General features: G+C 47.3%; 1 protein-coding gene and 1 long non-coding RNA gene across 2 annotated transcripts in view; one reads left to right on the top strand and one right to left on the bottom strand.

Moving 5' to 3' along the window:
• Nucleotides 1–372: 372 nt before the first annotated feature.
• On the top strand, nt 373–13106 carry LOC115803767 (uncharacterized). The gene is made up of 3 exons (XR_016387785.1): nt 373–735; nt 2109–2185; nt 10474–13106. It is a non-coding gene; the product is annotated as an uncharacterized LOC115803767 (long non-coding RNA).
• Nucleotides 13107–15325: 2219 nt separating this feature from the next.
• BCL7C (BAF chromatin remodeling complex subunit BCL7C) overlaps nt 15326–23148 on the bottom strand; it is a 38911-nt gene continuing 31088 nt past the window's right edge. Inside the window, exon 6 of the mRNA XM_089895905.1 lies at nt 15326–22368. Within this exon, the coding sequence (XP_089752031.1) occupies nt 22168–22368 (201 nt within the window). The 3' untranslated portion in view covers nt 15326–22167. The remainder of the gene's footprint in view (nt 22369–23148) is intronic.

Raw genomic sequence — 23148 nt, 5'->3', positions numbered from 1 at the left:
TGTGTCAAGCACACTTTTAAGTGCTTACATGTATTAATTCATTGAATCCTTACAGCAAGCCTTTGAGCTAGCTTGGTTATGTTTGCAGGTAAGAAAGCCAAGGCTCAGAGAGGTGAAATGACCTCAGCCGAGCTGGGAGAGAAACCGAGGCAGTTGGGCTTCGCCCTCCTGATCTAGGCACCAGAATCATCAAAACGTCCCCCGGAGTGAGCACCAGGCAACTCAACCCTTCTCAGGGAGCAAGTGTACCAATTCCTCCAGAAGCCGATTTCACTTGCCGGGGCCGAAGGGGTTATTCCCACTGAGAAGCCCGCACCCCGGGTTCCTAGAGCGGCCGCGCTGGGGGCGGGAGGAAAATGCGCTTCCGGCCGTGTCGGGACTCGGGAATCAGGCGGGCTGGCTGCGGGCTGCGGCGCTCGGACCCCGCCTCGGCCTGGGCCTCCCCGCGGGGAGGATGAGCTGCGGACGGGAGGAGGGGCAGGGCTCCAGAAAACGGGGACTGAGCTAGGGAGGGGAGGGCCGGCCCGCGCAGACCAGGGGCCCACCGGGGTGCGGGGAGTGGGGGGTGGTGCCCCTGAACTTGGCCGCCCCGGAGGCTTGTGGTCTTTCCACCGCAGGCTGGTCCGGGGAGGCGCGGGGCGGGCGGCTGTTTCTCCTGCAAGGGCCAGCAGCCCGGTCGCCCGCCGGGGCCCTCGCCGGCCCCTCCCCGAGACCTCGAACGTTCCAGAGCCCGGGGTAAGACTGCGCTCGCTCGTTCCTCCCCGCTCCCAAGTGCGGCCCCGTCCGCCTCCTGCTTAACGCCCACAACCTACCTGAGAAGCCGGCGGCATCACCCCCATTTTGTAGGCAACTGATTTATAAAGTCAATTTATAAACGGGCTTGTCCCAGACCCTCAGGGGGCCAGGAGCGGAGCCAGGACCGCGCCGCGGTGCTCTGGCCCGCGGACTCATTACCGGCTCAGCATTCGGGTGGTGGGTTAGCATCAGGCTGACTTCTTTCAACTCAGCAGGCCTGAAACCAAGCTGGTTGGCCTTTTCTCTTTGCGAGAGAGCTGGTTCATTCCAAGTCGAGTTGGAACTCCCAGTTATCTTTTCTCCTGCCACCCCCTCTGCTTCCCCCATCTTTTCCTTATCATCTTGTTAGTCTTTGTCTTTTTTTTTCCCCCAACCTATCTTTCCAGTCCCACTGCCACCATCTTTCAGCTTTCATTGCTGCAAACCTGCGTTGTTGCAGTAACCTTCAATCCTGACTGCTTCCCCTGTTATTTCATATGCCACACCTCCCCACTTTACTCCAGTTGCCCCCAGACCCTTGCATCAAGCCACTCCCCTGTTCAAACAACCCTTTTAGTCTATCAAACTGAAGTTGTCTATAGGCTCAAGTCAGACCTCTCTAAGCATGGCATTCAAGGCCATTTGAAACTTCACTTCAGCCCATCTTTCTAACCTCATCTCTCTTGGTTCCCTAAATAGAGGTTATAGACTGATAGCTACAGTTGGAAAATGTGTTTCAATGGTCGCAGAGTTTCTTTTCAAAATTCAAGTTGGGACTTCCCTGGCGGTCCAGTAGTTAAGACTCCGTGCTTCCAATGCAGGGGGCACAGTTTCCATCCCTGGCTGGGGAACTAGGATCCCATGTGCCACGTGGCACGGCCAAAAAAGAAATAAAATTAACAAAATTTGAGTTGATATTTAACATTGGGAGATTCCATTAAAGAAAAAACCAAACAGGTTTCCAGCTTTCGATTCATCAAAAGAGCTGGAAACAGCAGGCCGAGGTTCTTGCCTCCAGCATCTAGTTTGAACCGAGCAGTGGCTGCCCCCTTTTAGATAGGGCTGTGTTTCCCAGTTCACCCTAGTCCCGTCCACTCCAGAATCCTCCCTGTCTCTGAGCCTGAGGATCAGCTGTTGTGCTTGCACTGACGTTTTTCCTAGAATAGAGAAGTAGGTTTTGGCTCCTGGGTTTCTATCAAAAGGACTCAAATGGAAAGTAAACCCAGAGGGACCTTTGTGTAAAGACAACAGAGAGTAAGCTCCCAGCATCCTTCATGCTTTTCCTTTTCTTTCTTGGACCCCATTTCCATTTGAATTTTCCACTTGCCCTACAGGAACCCTCACATCAGCTAGATTGCCTCACAGCCTCTCAGATGAACCGGAGGACCATGTCTTTGCAGTATCTTCTCCAGTGAGTAGATTCTATTCAGCAGTGTCCTCGACTTGTTCTCCTATTCTGTGAAACCTTCCCTGACAACCAAACATCCAACCAACCCCATCCGTCTCATCAGCATTTCTGGAAGCCAGGCACTAGGTTAGATGAGTATGACTAAACCACCATCATTTCTCCCTCCCCTGGATTTCTGTGGCCGTGCCTGAATCAATGTCTTATACAGCATCTTGCACATGGTAGGCAGTCAATAAATAATTATCAGCTTGATAAATGGCCCAGTCACACATGTCTTATCCTCGTGGTTGAACTGTAAGATCTTCGAGGATGGGGTCCAAATTGGATCTATCTTTGCACTGCCCTAGTAACCATTACAGTGCCCGGCACATAGCAGACACGTGGGAATGGCTAAGGAGATAGGTGCCGTAAGGAGGTGCCCCAGACAAGCAATAAATACCGAGTTTCAGTGCAGTCCCATGGCTGGAAGCAGCACCCCTTGCTCCCCCAAGCCCCAGAGGAATGGAGAGGCAGCCCCAGAGAAGAGAGAGCAGAGGCTTACTCAGTCCTGAAAGCCAGGAGCACTTCACAGACCCCTCAACCTGGAGGCTCTGCTCAGGATTCAGCTAAAGCTACATCTAGGACCGAGCTGTATCCATGTGACCTTGTGAGTGAAACCCAACCTGATTCTGATTCTGAATTCCAAGCTCTAGAATAACAACAATGGTTCCCTCTGAGCCAAGCACTGCCCCTTGCTACACACCCATGGCCTTCCAGCCTCTCCAGGGCCATGGCGTCAATACTGTGAGTATCTCCTCTTCACAGAGGGAAGGCCGAGAATCTAATGCCTGAGTAACTCACTTAAGGCCACATAGTAACAGGCTGGCCAGGAGCTAAGTCCACATGGGTTGATTCCAGGGCTTCTGAGCTTAGCACTGTGCTCCTTCCAAACATCTGAGGCTCTATTTAATACCAAAGAACTGCACATTTCAGAATGGTTAAGATGGTAAATTTTAGGTTGTGTGTATTTTAACTCAATTTTTTTTCTTTCTTTCTTTCTTCTTTTTCTTCTTTTATTTGGCTGCACCACGGCATGTTGGATCTTAGTTCCCCAACCAGGGATTGAACCCGTGCCCCCTGCATTGGAAGCGTGGAGTCTTAACCACTGGACCGCCAGGGAAGTCCCTTAGCTCAATTTTTTAAAAGAAAAAAAAAAAAAAATCTGAGACTGAGGAGGACATTGGGCCAGACCCAGGGACTCAAACAGATTAAAAAAAAGTCCTGCCCTCACAGAGGTTAAATTTTAAGGAAGACAGAAAAGCAAAATAACAAATTGGGAAGGGGGCTAGGAAGTGTCAGGGTCAGGGAAGTTGTTGTAGTTTTGGAGGAGGCTGGGCGGGGACTTCTTTAAGAAGGTGAGCTCTCATGTGAAAGACTGACAGGAAGCAGATGTGTAACAACTGCCTGTCTGCTGCTTCCTTCAAGAACTCGAGAAAGAAGACAGCCTAGACCAAGGAAAGCAATTCAGGTGCCATCTGCTATCCTTGAAGTATTCCAGGAAGGGGAAAAGAAAACACAAAAAGTGAAGTTGATTCTTTTCCTTCTCAACATTCCCTTTCGTTTCTTCTCATTTTGCCCTAGATCGTTTCTCACTTCTCCAATCTCCTGCAAGACTCACCTCTATTCTGCCTTGTCTGTCCTTCCTTTCTTTAGCCCAGCGCCATCCAGAGTGGCCAAGAAATGAGGTGGCAGAGGAGGGGGTGAGCAGGCGGGCAGGGGAACTAGCATGCTTCCTTCTATTACATGGAGCCTTGCAGAATGTGAAGGGGTGGCAAGAGCAGGAGGCAGGCAACCCTGGAGGTGACACATTTTGGAGATTCAGGAAACATCTGCAGGGCCAGATGGCCCAGATCCCCTAAGAGTGAGAGGATTAAACACGCAGAACCTAGGGAAGAAGCAAAGGCACACGTTGGTTGGTTTTAGTTTTGCTTTTTGTATGCCCCTTTTGTTTTAACAGCTTAGTTGAGGTAGAATTCACACACTGTATATACTTAAAGGGGACAATTCTGGGAATTTTAGTCCAATCACAGGGTTGTGCAACCATCGCCATAATTTTAGAACATTTCATCACTCCCCAAATAAACATCCTATCTATCGGGAGTCACTTCTTGTCCGCCCCCTTCCCAATCTCCCCCCTGCCCTTTCACTCCCACCCCTCCCACCTCCCACCCCCTCCACTCTAGGCAACCACTAATGTACTTTCTGTCTCTGTAGATTTGCCTAGGCTGGACATTCTGTATAAATGGCCCACTTTGGTTTTGGTTTTAGTTGGCTTTTTTTTTTTCCCCCTTGTTTTTGGAAGGGGGGTGGGTGACCACTGAAGAGTCTTACAAAGGTGGGTTTGGAACATTAGAAGTTGAGAAGCTCTTCCAAGGAGACAAAGGTGACAGGAAAAGCAGAAGAGGGAAATAACTTCTGTTTTATTTTTTATTGCTCTATTTCTTCTTTGTTAGTCACCCCAAATGTCAGGAGGAGAGGAATCCTAAGTAAATGGAAGTGGGAAGTGCTCCAGATTACATTGTCTGCTTTTATTTCTGTGAACAATTTTTTAAACCTGTTTTAACACAGTTATGCCTTCTCTTTGCCAGCACTGTAAAGTGTAAAGGGACCGATCATGGAGTCAATTCAGGAAACCTGGTTCTTCCCATTAGCAGCCTGACTCAGCTCTTCTCAAAGCTTTCTTTCTTCCGGGCTTCCCTGGTGGCGCAGTGGTTGGGAGTCCGCCTGCTAGATGCAGGGGATGCGGGTTCGTGTCCCGATCTGGGAGGATTCCGCTATGCCGCGGAGCGGCTGGGCCTGTGAGCCATGGCTGCTGAGCCTGCACGTCTGGATGACTGTGCTCTGCAACTGGAGAGGCCACAACGGTGAGAGGCCCGCGTACCGCAAAAAAAAAAAAAAAAAGTTTTTTCTTCTGTAAAATGAGGGGGTTAAAGATTATTCCACCTCCTCTCCAGCATCATCTCCTGAGCGGCAGGCAGTCAGCCTTTTCCGTATCTGTTGACAGTCCGTATTTCATTTTTAGGTGCCACCCTAGACTCTTTCTCCGTTCCTGGAACTCCTGGGTACAGAAAGTAAGGAGGATGAGAAGATAGCGTCGTAAATTGCTTACAATTTATATAACGGGTCAAATATTTATGAAGAACTTTTATACATGTTACCTGGGCTGTTTCATAGCTAGGAAGGAATAACTAGAAGGGACCTTGGGGAACATCTAGTCCAGTCCCTTCATGCCAGGATGAGGAAACAGGCCCAGAAATAGGATATAACTTGTCTAAGGCCAAACAGCAAGTGAGTGCCATAGCGGGGCACTATTCATTTACACTTGAGGAAGCCGGAGCCCAGAGACTTCCATGAAGAATAGGGCCTGTCAGTCGGGGAAGGCTCCTTGGAGGTCATCTAGAATCCAAAACCTCTTTTAACAGCGGTTTAGAAGAGGTGTCGGCCCCGGCCAGGTTTCTCGGAATTTACTGGACCTGGATCCAGACCTTCGGTCTCGCACTGTAGCATGAATGAATGTGATCTTAGGGGTCCCTGCCGGCAGAGGCACCTCTACTTGCGTCGGGCCGGAGCGATTACTCGGGGCGGGGTTCAGGTGTCCTGGCTTTTGAGGTCCCCTTCCCAGGGAGGAGCCTTCAGGATCTCCTCGTAACCCGGCCCGGAGCAGCGGACCGCTTGGGGCGCGGCGCGAGTCCGGCTTGGGGGCGTGGCCCGCAAGCTGCGAACCAATACCAAGCCAGATCGTGAATAAGGGTGGGGTGTACTCGCTCCGCCCATTTTTCCTCAGCTTCCGGAAAGCCGGGCGGTGACCTAGGCAACCGACCTAGAGTAAAACCTCCCCTTGCCAAAATTGCTTCGTCCTGTCCCTCTTGGCACAACCAATCGGAAAGTGAAGTCATTTACTGGGGCAAGAGAAAAAAAAGAACGGCGATTTTTGATTGGTTGGTTGATGAGTCGGGTACAATCACTGGCGTGACCCTGGGGCTGGGGAGTGGGACCTCGCCCAGGTTGGAAACCGTGAGCCTGGGACATACACTTTCGAGAAGCTGAGCAGAGAAAGAGCTTTGGTGAACTGAAAATAACGTGTTTCCAATTCCAAGTAGCTGCTCTTCTAGGTGTGGGCGAAGGTAGTGGGAGACCAAAAACCACCCGATATTGTTATACTTCTCGGTGGTAGTAGTATTGCGAGGAATACAAGCATTTAATGTTTAAATTGAACATTTATTGAGCGCCTGCTGGGTGCCAGACACTGGTCTAGGTGCTTGGGCTCAGTGAGCAAACCTGATTATTGCCTTCTTGGAGGTTGTATTCTAACGAGGGGAGATCATACCTTACGTAGTGTGTTAGAAGATGGGACAAGGCTGTGGGGAAAAAAAAATGTAGAGCAAGGGGGGGACTTCCCTGGCGGTCTAGTGGTTAATAAGACTCCGCGCTGCCAACACAGAGGGTGCGGGTTTGATCCCTGGTCGGGGAACTAAGATCCCACGTGCTGCCCGGCCAAAAAAAAAAAATTTTTTTTTTAAAAAAGTGAAAAGACAGCCTACAGAATGGGATAAAATGTTTGGAACTCATATATCTGAAGGGACTTGGAGTCATAATAAATAATGAACTCTTACAATTTAACAATAAAAAGATGAATAACACCCCCCCCCAAAAAAAAAAAAAAGGTAGAGCAAGGTAAGGTGGAGCAGGTTGCATCATTAACGAGGTGGCCAGGTTGGACACCAGTGCAAAAGTGAGATCTGAACAAAGAACTGAAGGAGGCAAGACGGTTTGCCAGTGGGCTATCTGGGAGAGTATCCAAGGCAAGAGGGAACATCTGACTGGTATTAGTGAAAAACGGCGAGGAGAAAACTGTGGCTGGAGCGTGTGAGTGAAGGGAGAGTGGTGGGAAACGACTGAGGGGACAGGGAGTACAGATCTTACAGGGTCTTGTATGCTTGGCTTTTGCTTTGAAATAGGGAGCCATTGCAGGGTTTCTGGCAGAAGAGTGACATTATGTGACATATTTAAAATAACCCTTCTGGCTGCTGTGTTGGTAATCAATCAAACATGCAAGGATGGAAGCAAGGAAGTCTGCTAAAAGGTAATTGCAATAATGCATGTTAGGGAATTTCCTGGTGGTCCAGTTGTTAGGACTCCACACTCCTCGGGCTGCCAAGGGCCCAGGTTCATCCCTGGTCAGGGGAAATAAGATCCTGCGAGCTGAGCGGCATGGCCAAAAATAAAATAAGGGAATTCCCTGGTGGTCCAGTGGTTAAGACTCCGTGCTCCCAATGCAGGGGGCTAGGTTCCATCCCTGGTCAGGGAACTAGATCCTGCATGCCGCAACTAAAGATCCTGCATGCTGCAACTAAGACCCTGTGCAGCCAAATAAATAGATAGACATTAAAATAAAATAAAAGCAGCTTGGTTAAAAAAAAAAAAAGCGTGCTAGTGTATAAGAGATGAGGGTAGTTTGGACCAGGGTGGTGGCGGTGTAAGTGGTGAAAAGTGGTCAGATTCTGGATATATTTTGAAGGTAGAGCCCAAAAGGTTTCCCCCCAAATTGGAAATGGGATATGAAATAAAGATAGGAATTAAGAATCACTCTAAGGATTGTGGCCTGAACAACGGAAGGAATCGCCATCAATTGACATAGAAAAGGCGGGGGGTGGACCAGACTTGGGGTCTTGGGAAAATCAATATTTACAGGTGGAGTTTTTCAATCAGAGAAACACAGGGGTGACCAGAGCACATAACAGGGTTCAGTTAACTTAGTTGAGAGTCAAGAAAGCTTCCTCTCACCTATGTAAGCTACCCCAGTGATTCTCTAATTAATGATGAGGTCATATCAGAATCGCTTGGGAAATCTTTTCAATCTAAACCACGGAGGCAATCTTCATTCCCCCAAATCTTGATTATGGTGAGGGGCGGGGGAAGGAGTGGTGCGAGCAGTGGTGTGTGCATTCAGTCCAGCAAGGAAGACTGAGGCTGATAAAACAGAGGGAGGGAAGGGTATCTACTCTCTAGTAAAGGGCTCATCTTGTGGAACAACTATTTCCTTCCCGCAAGCTGAAATTTAGCCATCAGATGACAGGACCAGAGAGAAGCATCCCGTCCAACCTCTAGAATTTTATTATTTTATTTGCAAAAATGATATAACAATGACGTTAATGGGAGACTTCTGGTTAAATATGGTGGTCTGTAAGCACTTTATCTCTGACTTTTCTTAAAACCCCTTTAAAATGAAAGTAAAGACCTTTTCAACAGGTTGAAGTACACAAGACAAAGAGAACTAGAGAGGAAATGAAAGAAGATAAGAGATAAATAATATTTTTTGAAGCTTGAAAGCAGAGAACGCTTTCTGGTAAATACGGCAGGCTATTCAGAGCAATCTATTCACTGAAAACGATAAAAATGTGGAATAATAATAATAAATTTTCTTAAAAGTACTGAAGGACAAAGAAGGAATTATCAGACTAAAATTTAGCTGAAAGTGTGAACCCACAGAGGAACTTGAACACAAACTGCTTTTACCCTGAAAGCATTTGCCAAACTAGATGAACTTTAGCATGCTTCACGGAACAGAAATTCAATCCCTGCGTCTGCCCAGTGCTTACGGAGAGACACCCCCTGCCGTGATCGAACAGGAGTAAACCAGGAGCTGGGAGAAGAAACTACTTCTGAGAAGTTGTGATGACAAGCCAGCCCTGGGGTGGATATGTAGCTCCAAATCACCTCACTTGTGTGGTCAAAAGCAAAAACATCAAGCTATAAATTTAAATTGGCTGTCGATTGCCTGTGTTTGGGCACTGGCAGAAGCAAATACAAATTCCCCCAAATAAGTTTTCAAGGAGAATATACGGATAGAAATATCCAGGGATACAGAGAAATAACCAGAAGAAGAAACCAACCTGCAAACATTTCCTATATTGGAATTATCACACCCAAATTATAAAATACCTCTGATTATTATGTTTAAAGAAATAAAACATAGACTTAAAATATCTGCCAGGGAGCAGGAAATAATAACGCCACCAAATGACCAAGCAGACTTGAAAAGAATCAAATAGAACTTTTAAAAATTAAAAGTACAATAACTGAAATTAAAAACTCTTAACCACTTCCCTGGTGGCACAGTAGTTAAGAATCTGCCTGCCAATTCAGGGGACATGGGTTCGAGCCCTGGTCCAGGAAGATCCCATAGGCTGCAGAGCAACTAAGCCCGTGGCCACAACTACTGAGCCTGCGCTCTGGAGCCCGCGAGCCACAACTACTGAGCCCTTGCACCACAACTACTGAAGCCCGTGTGCCGCAACTACTGAACCCACGTGCCGCAACTACTGAAGCCCGTGCCTAGAGCCCATGCTCCGCAACAAGAGAAGCCACGACAGTGAGAAGCCCACACACTGCAATGAAGAGTGGCCCCCACTCGCTGCAACTAGAGAAAGCCCATGCACAGCAATGAAGACCCAACGCAGCCAAAAATAAATAAAAATAAGTAAATAAATACCCTGTTTTAAAAAAACATTAATATATAATGTCCTTATTTGTCTCTTATTACCTTTTTTTGATTTAAAGTCTATGTTTTCTAATAATAATACAGCAAATCCAGCGCTGTTTTGGTTACTACTTGCATGGAGTATCTTTTTTTCCATTCTTTTACTTTCATCTAAAGCGAGTCCTTATTTCTAAAGGACTCTGTGTTCTTATATCTAAAGTGAGTCTCTTGTAGAGAGCATATAGATGGATCCTTAGGGGGTTTTGTTTGTTTGTTTGTTTGTTTAATCCAAGCTACTGATCTGTATTTATTTATAAATTTATTTATTTATCTTTGGCTGCGTTGGGTCTTCGTTGCTGAGCGCGGGCTTTCTCTAGTTGCCGTGAGCAGGGGCTACTCTTGATTGCGGTGCGCCGGCTTCTCATTGCGGTGGCTTCTCTTGTTGTGGAGCATGGGCTTTTGGCGTGTGGGCTTCAGTAGTTGCGGCACGTGGGCTCAGTAGTTGTGGCTCACGGGCTCTAGAGCACAAGGCTCAGTAGTTGTGGTGTACGGGCTTCGTTGCTTCGTGGCATGTGGGATCTTCCCGGACCAGGGCTCGAATCTGTGTCCCCTGCATTGGCAGGCAGATGCCACTGCGCCACCAGGGAAGTCCTGATCTGTGTTTTAATAGAAGGGTTTACATTTAGTGTGATTGCTGGTAAAGAATTTACTTCTGTTATTTAGCTATTTGTTTTATGTGTGTCATATATTTTTTGTTCCTTGATTCTTCCAGAGTCGGACTGGAACTTACACCATCAGCTCTCCTGGGTCTGGACTCCTCAGCCTCTATAACTGCATGAGCCAATTCCATATAATAAGTCTCTTTATATATATCTCTATCCTACTGGTTCAGTTTCTGGAGAACCCTGCCTAACACCTCATTTTAACCCTTTTGAAGTGCACAATTCATTAGCATGAAATATATTCACACAATCTTTTGCAACCATCACCGCTATCCATTTTGAAACTTCTTTTTTATCACCCCAAACAGAAATTCTGTCCTCATTAAACAATAACTCCCTATGCCCCTTCCCACTATCCCCTGGTAACCTTTATTCTACTTTTTACCTCTATGAATTTGCCTATTCTAGGTACTTCATATAAATGGAATCATAACAAATATTTGTCCTTTTGTGTCTCACTTCATTAGCCTAATGTTTTCAAGGTTCTTTCATGTTGTAGCATGTATCAGAATTTCCTTCCTTTTTAAGGCTGAATAATATTCCATTGTATGTATATACAGCATTTTGTTTATTCATTCATCTGTTGATGGACATTTGAGTTGTTTTCACCTTTTGGCTTGTGACTAGTGCTGCTGTGAACATGGGTATACAAGTAAGCCATGCATTTTTAACTTCATTCTTCATCAAAAGAACTGTGTGGTGGGCATCTAGTTTTTTGGTTTTGTTTTTTGTCCAGCACCCCTCCTTCCTTCTGGTCACAGCCCCTCTTTCACTAGGAATAGAAGAGATTCATGGGGACTAGGTGACTCCTTATCCCCAATTGTGGCCATTTGGTACCATGCTGGACAAACCAGGGGCAGAGCTGAGGAAAGTGAGGTGGAGATGCTCTTTGCAGCCTCATTTCCAGCTATTTGGAACTACAACTCTCAGGGAATAAAGCAGACATGAGTAAAAGCATAAGTAAAGTTGGAGAAAGGGGAATTTCCTGGTCCAGTGGTTAGGGCTCCACACTTTCACTGCTAAGGGCACGGGTTCAATCCCTGGTCAGGGAACTAAGATCCCGCAGGCCACGTGGCGTGGCCAAAAAGAAAAAATATGTTGGGTAGAGAGTGTCCTGATTCCAGATGCTTCTAATGGCCCAGGTGTACTCATTTCCTCCTTGTGATTACTTAAGATATCCCAGCATCCTTCTAACCACTCCCCCTTTTTTCTAAGCTAGTACCTTTGGGGTTTATGTCCCTTGCAACCAAAGGGACAAAAACTGACTACTATATTCTCTCCACATCCGAATTCCTCCTGTTAGGAGGGAGCAAAGCAGTTTATCTAAGGTTAGATTCTCCCGGAAGCTTAACCTGGGCCAAGGATTAAAGTACAAGTGATGGGGGCTTCCCTGGTGGTGCAGTGGTTGAGAATCTGCTTGCCAGTGCAGGGAACATGGGTTCGATCCCTGGTCTGGGACGATCCCCCATGCAGCGGAGCAACTAGGCCCGTGCACCACAACTACTGAGCCTGTGCTCTAGAGCCCGCGAGCCACAGCTACTGAGCCCATGTGCCACAAGTACTGAGCCCACGTACCACAAGTACTGAAGCCCACGTACCTAGAGCCCATGCTGCGCTACAAGAGAAGCCACCACAATGAGAAGCCTGCGCACCGCAGCAAAGAGTAGCCCCCGCTCGATGCAACTAAAGAAAGCCCGCGTGCAGCAACGAAGACCCAACGCAGCCAACATAAATAAATAAAGTACAAGTGATGTATTAAGGAAGTGTTCCCAGGAAAAACCAGTAAGGGAGTGAGGTAGGCAGGTTAGCAAGTGTGTTAGCAGCTCTGGGATATAAATAACACCTTAGAGTTTGTCCTACTTCAGGCCAAGGAGCTGGGCTTTTGTACTTCACACCAGTCTTTGGCTATAAGCCCCCTTGGGGGAGGGAGGGCATGGTGACATGCAAGTTCCCATGGGGAAAGTGGCTCCAGCATTGAGGGCAAGCATCTGAAGGTTGCAGGTGGAAGCTATTGACAGGAATCCTACAGCGTTCTGGCTCACAGCACTGGTGGAAGGGATGTGAGGCTCTGAGGGCTGGACAGTAGTGTTCAATACAATATCCAGGGAAGGCTGGGTCCTCCCCCTCTTCTCCCGTCCTACCTGCCCTCCCCACCCCCACATTAGTGGCAGCAGGCCACTGACACTCACCCAGTGATCCCACCATCAAAGCCAAAGTGTGTCACTGCATTTGCATGCTGGGAAGTTGTCAGCTTTTTTTTTTTTCTTCCTGTTTTCCACAATGCCTCCCGGCTGCATGGCACAGCTTGCAGGATCTTAGTTTCCCCCACCAGGGATTGAATACTCGCCCCTTGGCAGTGAAAGCGCGGAGTCATAACCACTGGACCGCCAGGGAACTCCCCACAATGTCTTCTAAAGTTCTGCACGAAGAAGCATTCTGTTTACCAAATGTTTACTGGATGGAGAAAAAGAAAGAGGTTCCTAGAGACCTTTTCTCCACAACAGAGGCCTCGAATGCCAGGAATGGTCAGCCAGGCAACATAACAGTGATTGTAGCAGTGAATTCTGGCTTTATTGAGCACTTACCTTGTGCCAAGCAGCATTCTAAATGCTTTCTATTCATCATCTCATTTAATCCAACAACTATACAAGGGACAAGGGAAATACCATTTTTTTTTTTTAAATTGCAGGGCCAAGCAAAGAGAAGAGACAGCTTGTGCTTAAAAAACCCAAACTTGGAAATACCATTACTAGCTCCATTTTGCAGATAAGGAATCTAAGCTGAGAGATGGTGGAGCTGGGGTGTGAATCCAGGCTGTCTTGAGTGCAGAATGCGAGCTCTTGACCTCACTCTCTAAAGGTATACTTGCACAACATTGTAACTCAACTGTACTTCAATAAAAAGTAAAATCAAATTAAAAAAAATAAAAGGTATACTTCACAGTGAAGGGGTTTAATTCTTATGTGTTAAATAACAACAAAGATCCATGCAATCAAATATTTCATAATACAAGAAGAAACATGAGAAACACTTTTATTGGAAATATCCTAACACGTTTTCCAAACAAATAATCAAAAAATAAATAACGACATAAAAGATATGAACATATAAATTTTTGACCCTGAAAACAGTGTACCTTCATTTCAAGTTTCATGGACAGTGATAAAATTCAATAAATATTAAGCTACAGAGAATATTTTGGTAAATTTTGAAAAGTGGGAATTCTAGAAGTCAGTCTCGGATCAAAATGCAGTAGAACTAACAACAACATAAAACACACCACTCAGAAATTGAAAAACATAAATAACATCTCAAAGTACCCTTAGGACAAGAAGTAAATCAAGGATAAAAAGCAACCTATTTAGAAAATAATAATAATTTTTAAAAAAGGATACAGTCAGAGCTATCTGCAGAGGCATAATTAATAGCATTAAATACTTTTAGTGTCAAAAAGAGAAAAATAAAACAAATGAATTAAGCATGCAAGTTGAGATTTTGGAAAAGAGTATAAAACACTCCCCCACCCCCAAAATGGGAAAGGAAATATTTGAAATAGAAAACAGAAAAAATGAATATGCCCAGAAGCCTGAGTAGGAGAGATGTGCCTCCTGACCTGTGGACAGAGAAGTATGTTGCTGTGCTCCACGTGAACTTGGTCCTCTGACGTGTGTCCTCAGACCTCCCCTGCTTCTCGCTGTCCCACTCTGCCCGATATACTCATCTGCTCCCGAGGCCTCAGCTCCCTTCAGCCCCTTTCTCTGTGTCAGCACGCTTCTTGTACGCGCTGTGCCTCTACGGCAGCATCTACCCGTGCCCTACAATAAATTCTCTCCACTTGTGGCTCCCTTTCTAGCAGAGGTGACGTCTTCAGAACAGGAACCATGTCCTCCTCATCGTCGTCGTAGCCTTGGGCCTGGGATGTGGTGGGTCTTGCTGAATGGAAGAATGAGTGGGTGGGCTCAAGCACTGATTCCTCAGTTGCATTTGGTCCCAAGTTGCTTCTGTCCCCAGTGCCCAGCCCCAAGCCCCAAGCCAATGTCACGAGGCCTGGTATGAATTATTCCAACAGTCAGAGAACTAACAACGGAGGATCTGCCTAACAGGATGTTTATGCAACCAATAACGACTGTGTTGACAATGTCAATAAAATATGAGGACGCAGGTCTTTGATTTTTTTTATTTCCTCTTTTCCACAGACTAATCCTCTACACTCAAGGCCTGATTCAAATGCCACCTTCTCAGGGGACCTTTCCTGATTTCTCCAACTAGAAACAATCTTGCCTTTCCTGGGCTTCCAGAGCATCTGCCGCTCCCTCTGGCCTCTTAAAATGTCCACTTTTGGTTGTTTGTGTCTCCATCCAAACAGGTGCCGACACCCTTTGGGCAGAACTGCAGGTCCCCTGCACAGCACCACCCCTGCTAAGGAGAGGATGCACTGAGATGTTCTTTCAGACGCGACCCACCTCCCCCTGCATGCGTGGGTGTGGGGAGGGGACGACATACAGGTTTAAATGGGCAGTTGCCCGGGGGACAGAGACCACGCTAAACTCAAAGCAGGCCGGGTCAGAGGATCACGGTCCCTAAACAGACTCTCACAAACCTCAGAGACCATCACCTGCACACCTACACTTTGCCTGGCTCAAAAGGTTCAAACCCCCCGCCCCCCCCAAAATAGCCTCCAGCCAAAATGAGGCAAGGAGATGGGGGTTTGCTGTCACATTACCTGGGACTGATACGTGCAGCTGGGGCAGATGTTCGGTTCATCTTTTTTTGTGCCCAGATGGACAAGGAGAGGGCATTTAGGTGCAGGTGGCCATCTGAGCAAGTTCCAGTGGCAAAAGAGAAACCGATTTACTTTAGAAAGAATCGTAGCATTAGCTACTGTAATGACCTTCCAAATCATCCCCGCTTGGCTCTCAGAACGATCTTTCTAAAACTCAAATCATTCCCTGTCACTCACTTCCCTACTCAGAACCCTTCAATGCTTTCCCAGAGCCTTCAGGATTTGGCCTGACATTCCAGGCTCCATGGGATCTGACCCCACAGACCCGTCCATTGCCATCTCCTGCCGCGCACCTCCAGACCTCTAAACTCCCTCAGGATTCCCCTGCCTGATCCCTCTCTCTCCTCTACACTTCCCTCTCACAGCATTTCATCCAGGACCATGGATTCAGAAATCATCCATCTGTGGCAGTCCTAAATTTTCTTCTGGTTTGGACTTCTCTCATCAGCTCCAGAACAATATATCCAATTGTCTACTTGACTCCTTCACTCAGATGTCAAAGACATCTCAAACTCAACTGTCTAAAATACCCATCCCACCTGACCCCCTCACTCTGCTTGTCTTTCCCACGTCAGTAAACGACTCCACCATCCCTGCAGCCACTTCGGTCACTCCTGACTTCTCCCTCTCTGACCTCTCACACGTTCACCCCCCATCTGCGCCCACTAAGTCCTGCTGATTCTACCACCAGAGTTCCTCCAGCGTCCATCCATTCTCTCCATCCAATATGTCACCGCCCCAGTCTAAGCCACGTTTCCCTCCTGAACTACACAAGAGCTTCCCATCAGGTCTCCCTACGTCTGTGCCCCTGCGACACACTGTCACACAATAAAAGGTGGTCATATTTGCAAACAGAATCATGCTACTCCACTGAAGTGGGGATAAAAACCAGGCTTCTAGTTTTAAGGGGCTCCCACTGCCCAAATCTGGAGCAATTTGAGCACCAAAATAAGTAAGGTTAATAACTATAAAACTATTGGAAAATAATATAAATCTCAAAGTCCCTACTAATAATAAATATTAAATAAGTAGGCAGAAGAATGTCAAGTGGAGGGAGTCCTGGAGTTGAAGTCATCATTTTGTAACCATCGTAATAAAGACTGATCTGATTCAGGCAAGAATCATGAAGAGATAGTCAATCTCATCTACTTAATAATCTATGGAATAGGGTAGCTGCATGGTTGTAATGTATCTCCCTGACGGCTTATCAGTTATGAGGGAAAAATTTTAACTAGAGATTGGAGAAATCAGACAAAATCACTAAGGAGTAGACAGACATTGTGTGCCTCTTGCTGTCACACTGAGAAGGATATGACAACATTTATGCAGTCTTCCGGCCGGGAATTCTTAACCCATATATGATAATGAAGAAACAGTAGACAAAGCTCAAATGAGGAACATTCTATTAAAGGGGAAGACGGCATTTTTCTACCATGTCAATGTCATAAAAGACAAAGGCTAACTATTCCAGATTAAAGGAGACTAAAGAGAAATGACAATTTAATGCAATACATCGTTTCTAGCCTGGATTCTGGACTAGAGGGGAAAATACTACATCAAGGATATTATTGAGACAATTGACAAAGTGAATGGTAAATTAGGTACCATATTGCATCAATGTTAAATTTAGTGAAGTGGATAACTGTACTGCACTGGAGCAGGAAATTCTAAGAATTTAAGGGTAAGAGAACAAGATGTATGCAACTTATTCTCAAATAGTTCAGAATAAAAGTCACATGTATATACTACATATAGAGGGAGAACAAGTAATTTTTAACAGATGAGTTTAGAGTAGAGGACATACGGATGCCCTTCGTATTTTTCTGTAACTTCAAAATTATTTCCAAATAAAAAGTTAAACCAAAAAATCCAGGCTCCTTACCATGGCCCACAAGGCACCTGCCACCGTCCCCAGCCAACCAGGCCAGTCTTGTCTTGCCCACATGCCCCAGCATACTCAGAGCCATAGACACGAGTTGCCTTTCAGTTTTCCCAACACACCGCATTCTTGTCCACCTCTGGGTCTTTGTGTGTGTACCTACGGTTGCTTCTATGTGGAATTCTCTTCCCTCAACTCAGTTCTCAGGAATATAGTAATTGTCACTTTCTCCAAATGGCCTTTGACCCCCTCCCCCCACCCAATATAGATTTACCACGTTCTTTCATAGCACCTTGAACGTTTCCTTCATGATACTTGTCACAGTTTGTAAGAGCTGGTATTTGGGGAGGATTGCTTGAGGTCCGTCTTCTCTAGTGGCCTGAAAGCTCCCTGAAGCCAGGGATCCTGTCTGTTTCATTCATGATTGTGTCCTCCACCCCTGCTATTAGACCAGGCCCGCTGCCGGGCACTTAGCAGACAGCTGATTAAACGATGCATTCTACCCTCCAAGTTCACCGCCAAACCCATGGCAGCTCTCAAAGCACACACCCCACAGTCCCTCTCCAGCCCCAAGAACTGACTCAAGAGGCTTTATCTAGGAAGACTTCTAGGGTTCCTCACCACTACACCAGTATTTGAAACTAGGAGGCCATGGTAAGGAGGAAGGGGAACTCAGGAAGCGAGGCATGTTAAGGGGGAGAGGATGAATTTGGTTGGGAGGCTGGAACGTCAGAGGGGATGTCAAGGAGGCAGTTGGCTGGATTGAGCTGGTGCTCAGAGGGGCAGTCTGGATTAGAAGGAGAGACGGGGAATTCCCTGGCGGTCCAGTGGTTAGGACTCTGCCTTTCACTGCCGAGGGCCCAGGTTCGATCCCTGTCAGGGAACTAAGATCCCACAAATCGCATGATGCAGCCAAATAATTAAAAAAATATAATAAAAAAATAAAAAATAGGAGAGATGACTGGCAGCTGAAACTGTGGACATAAAGATCTCTCATAGTCCTGTACAAAAGAAAAGAGTCCAAGGATGGGGCCCAGAAAACCTGGACTTAAGGGCTAAGCAGAGAAAAACATCCCTGGAAGCAAAGAAACAGTGTCCAGAAAAGTAGGCATAGTATGGGGAGAGAGAGTTGTTACAGAAGGCAAGAGAGGAGGCCACTTGAGGCACTAAATCCTATACGTCTGTGTTTCCTTCTTCCTTGTTCAAGCTCAGCATCTGGCACCCGCTGAGTTGAGGAAGCCTGGCGGAGGCTAAGGGTTTGGACTTGGTCTGAATCTTGACTCCACAACATATAGGCTATGTGACTTTGGGCGATGGACTTAACTTTCCCAGACTCCAAGCCCTCAGCTACAGAACGGGAGTAATGCTAGTATTTACTTTATGCGGCTGCTGTCAGGATTACACAAGTCATCTTTGGAGAGCCCTTTGATTCATGTTTTGTCCACAGTCTAAGAATGAATGAGCATCATAAGTGCACACATGGCAGGAGCAGGATGCACTGGTTCCGGCTTATAGAATTGTTTCCTAAGTTCAGCCCATAAGAGGGCTTCAGACAACAGTCAAACAGCCCCTCACCACCTTCTATTACACGCCCCCTTCTCTTGATTTGATCCCTATTAAACAAACCTATGGTGGGCAGGCTCTGTTAAATACTGTCCTTTCTCCAAAGCTTCCTTCTGAAAACTGGCTTTCCCCAAAGTGTGCCCACAGTCAGGTGATGCTGGAGTTTGCCTACCTGATTGCAATTAAACCTTCTTTCCCAGGTAACCATGGTGACACTGCCTCCTCAACACAGCTACCTTCTGTGGGTACAGGTAGGTATTCTTGGGCTCCTTACTGGGAGAAACCACTGATGTCTGCCAGGAGCTTCTGGCCATCTCATCTCTGAAGGAAAGGGAAGTGTGTGGATGACCATTTCACAGCTTAGAAAGCACTTCCACAATAACCTCCCTTTCATCCTCACAACTGCCCTGTGAGGTAGTAGATACAGCAGATAATAACTGTACTGGTCCACACGCATCAAGGATTCACAATGTACCATGCTCTGTGGTAAGTGTTTTTATAGGTGATCTCATTTGAACTCACCAAAATCCTATGAAATGGGTTCAATCAGTTTTTCCATTTTACAGAAGAGAAAAAAATGGGGCTCAGAGTGGTTAGACCTTGCCCCAGATCAAAGAGGTGGTAAGCAGTGGATTCAAACCTCAGACTGTCTGACTCCAAAGCCACACTTTTAACCCTTCTTCAGTACCGCCTCACAAAGCAAGCATGTTATTTCGCAGGTAGCATTCTATCCATTAGATTGAAGCTCAGAGAGGTAAAGTGACTTGCCCAAGGTCTCACAACCAGGAACTGGCAGAGCTGGAATCCATAATTGGATCTTCTGACTCTGAGGTTCCTGAAACCATGAAACTTCAGTGACTGGGCTTTATGCTATACAGGAGAATTATTTCTGCAGCATATTTGCCTTGCCAACCCTACTCAGCTCAGAAGAGTATTTTGATGCAGGAAGTCCTTCCCGACCATTTTCAGGAAATTTGTGTTTTTTGTTTTTGGCCGCACCACGCAGCATGCAAAACTTCCAGGGAAGTCCTGAAATTTGTGTTTTTCTGAATCCCAAAAACAATCAGTCAAGAAATTGGGGGCTTCCCTGGTGGCGCAGTGGTTGAGAGTCCGCCTGCCGATGCAGGGGACATGGGTTCCTGCCCCGGTCCGGGAAGATCCCACATGCTGCGGAGCAGCTGGGCCCGTGAGCCACGGCCGCTGAGCCTGCGCGTCCGGAGCCTGTGCTCCGCAACGGGAGAGGCCACAGCAGTGAGAGGCTCACGTACCGCAAAAAAAAAAAAAAAAAAAAAAAAAAATTGGGAACACAGGAAAAACTATTATAATTCTCCTGTGAGAACAAATGCTTAACAATAAACATCGAGGAATTCCTGGTTTGAAGTAATACACTGATGTCAAGTAAAAAGCACGGCACAAGAATGAAACTCTGACAGAGTCCAAGGTTAAGGTAGACATTTCTGGAACTTGGGACTGAAGTACATAGGAGATAAGTGATCACAACTAATCAGTCATTTTTTTTTGTAGCTGTTGCCATGTAAAAAACGTATTCGTGGGAATTCCCTGGCGGTCCAGTGATTAGGACCCCACGCTTTCACTGCTGAGGGCCTGGGTTCAATCCCTGGTCGGGGAACTAGGATCCCACAAGCCACCGCAAACAAACAAATAAAAAAACGTATTCGTGGCCCTACTTGTTGTTAACAGTGAGTCATTCTCACAGATTAAAATATTAACCTGTTTACATGTATTGTATATCTTATACAAATCCTATGAATGATGTTCTGAGAAGTCAAAAGTTTTAGAAACAAGTCCTTAAATTGGCAATTTCAACACATGGCTCTGTGTAGTGTAGTTGATCCTGTTGAAGGTTTAAACATTTTGTTATCCAAATACTACCCAGTAATGTTCTCTGGTATTTTCCTGGTTTTGAATATTTGCTATAGCCTACAGTTCTTTGTAACTACTACTAAATGTTTATTTATTTATTAAAAAAATATAGAAAGTTATGAAAAATACAGAATAACATGACTTCAGGAATTCCTAAGAATTCCAATTTTTCAATCCCCAATCCTAGATTGATATGTGTTGGGAATTTAGAAACCTTAGCCCAGAGAAACTCGATGACCTTCCTAAGCAATTCAGTGGGATGGCAAACTGGGGAGAGGCCATCTTTCTTGGCCTCCAGGAAGGTTCCACACAGAAGCTGGCCCTGCAGCAGAGCTTCCCTGGTCAACATCCCTCCAAAGGCAGAGGTCTGAGAATAGGTCGGTTCAGGGAGTCGGGGGCTGAGCCTGAAGCCTTGACCTTGGCATATGGAATATCTCCGGCGTCTCAAGTTGCATTTCAATCTTGGCACAAATATTCACTTTCATTCCTGGGAGTAGCTGCTCACTTTAGTATAAAAAGTGTTTTATGTAATTATCACGAGAAAAATGAATGCTTCATAAGTAGATGACCTGTCAAACCTGCACCCTTCACTCGTGTACCGGCAGGAGAAGCAGTGCCGTGGGGCGGGCTGTGGAGTCAGGCAGGCAGACCTGGGTCTGAATGCTGGTTCTGCCACATACTGGCTGTGTGACTTTGGGCCGGTCCCTTAACCTCTCTGAGACTTAGTTTCTCCTTCTGTAAAATGCTGATAATGAGAACCCCAATGGCACAGGAGTGTGGTGAGGACTGAATGAGGTCATTCCCATAAATCACAAAGCCTGGCACGGAGTAAGCCCTCAACCAATGGGAGACGTGATTATTTCGTAGTACGACGGGCCCAGCAGTGGAGTGGGCAAGCAAGAACTCGGTGACGTCCATTGGAACCGCGCAAAGGGCTCACTTGCCCCGGGCCTTCTCCAGGTGGGGTCTGCTGGGGGCGGCTCAGAAGCTTCGTGAGCTCCCCGCCAGCCAGCCCAGGCCACCTTCCGCATCCCCACGTGGGCGAGGCGGGCGCCTGGGCGGGAAGGCTTCCGGCCCCGTGGGCTCCCGGGGAACTGGCGAGGCTGGCCCCGCCAGGAGGTCTTGCTGCAGGTCCTCCAGGGATCAGCGGAACCCACCCGCAGGTGGGGCATCCGTAGGCCTTCGGGGAGGCAGTAGGGAGGGGGTGGAGAGATGGGCGTGTGACGCAGGGTCTCTGCGCTTGTGCTGCCTCCCCGGGCCTCGGCCGGCCGGAGGCTGGCGGAGGCCCGGGTGCTTCCCGCGCAGCCCCTCCCGGGGTGGAGGCCGGGCGCGCATCCAGCACTCCGGACCCTCTGGCTGCGATGCGTCCTCAGGCGCTCGATGTGGTACGATTGTGCCCGAAGCCCTTCCCACACTTGGGGTGTCGTCGAGCCCGCTCTGAGCCGGTGTCAGTGGCGAGCCAGATGGGTGCTATGGCCTTAGGTTCGGGTCAGGCTGGGGCCACTCGCCCCCGATGATCCCGCGGTGGCTGTGGAGCTGGGAAGCTCTCTGCACCCTCGGGGGGCACGGGTGGGTGGCTGGATCTTGGGGCGGCCAAGGGAAGCCTAAGGGCCTCGCCTTGCCTGGGGAGCCAGCTCACCTCCCCTTCCCCTGCGGGGTCGTCCTCGGTGCCCTCGGGGCCTTGCTTCCTCCCACGGGAGCTCTGGGGTCCTGAGGCACCGCAGAACTGGGCCGGGCGTTTGTCCGGAGGCCCCTCCTGGGAAGGAGCCGCCTGAGGGGCTCTGTTTTCAGGCCTTTCTCGTGGAGGGCTCTCCTGGTCATCCTCACTCCTGAATCCTGCAGTGAAGAAAGAAGAAGCTGTAGTGTTTTCTCTTCTCCTCAACCCAGCCAAGACCAGGAAGACCCTGCCTTGGGAGTTCTAAATGGGGCAACTTGGTGGAAAGTCTTTGTAAACGATGTATTTCTGACAGCGGGCAGAGGTGGAGGCTGGGCCCTGTGGGAGCTCAGTTTCTGAAATTTAATAGAGCCAGGCAGCTCTACACTTATTTGCAGTGTGATTTCAGGCAAGTTACATAACCTCTTACAAAGTCTTAGTTTGTTCAGCTATCCGGTGGGGATAATAGTAAGGGCAGCATCATGGTAGCTACAGACTGTCAGGAAGGCAGGGCACAGCAGCAATATGTTAAATTGGAAAGATCAATATAAACCTGTAATGGGGACTTCCCTGGCGGTCCAGTGACTAGCACTCCACACTTTCACTGCCGAAGGCCCCGGTTAGTCCTTGGTTGGGGAACTAAGATCCCACAAGCTGCCCCGCACAGCAAAAAACAAAAACAAAAAACAAAACAAACAAAACCCAAAAAACCTGTACCTGAAAGAACACTTCTTTCTACCAGGTGAGGTCCAGTACCCCGCTACTAACTCTCATGTATACCCCTAATGCCCAGATGTTGGTGTCATATTATTTACCATTAAAATAACCAGGAGTCCTAGGAGGGTAGTGGATTCCATTTCTTGATACAAGAAAAATCAGGATGGGTCTACAAGCAACCTGTTGAGGCCAGAAAGCAAGGATATTTTCAAGGATGTCAGGGGTAGTGTTACAAAGAGAAAGAC

Source organism: Delphinapterus leucas, chromosome 15 (genome assembly GCF_059928025.1).
Source record: "Delphinapterus leucas isolate spDelLeu-1000000601 "Yukka" chromosome 15, BTC_Dleu_Yukka2, whole genome shotgun sequence".
NCBI classification, from domain to species: Eukaryota; Metazoa; Chordata; class Mammalia; order Artiodactyla; family Monodontidae; genus Delphinapterus; species Delphinapterus leucas.
Note: the sequence above shows the minus strand (reverse complement) of the source record. Positions and strands in the feature narration are given on the sequence as shown.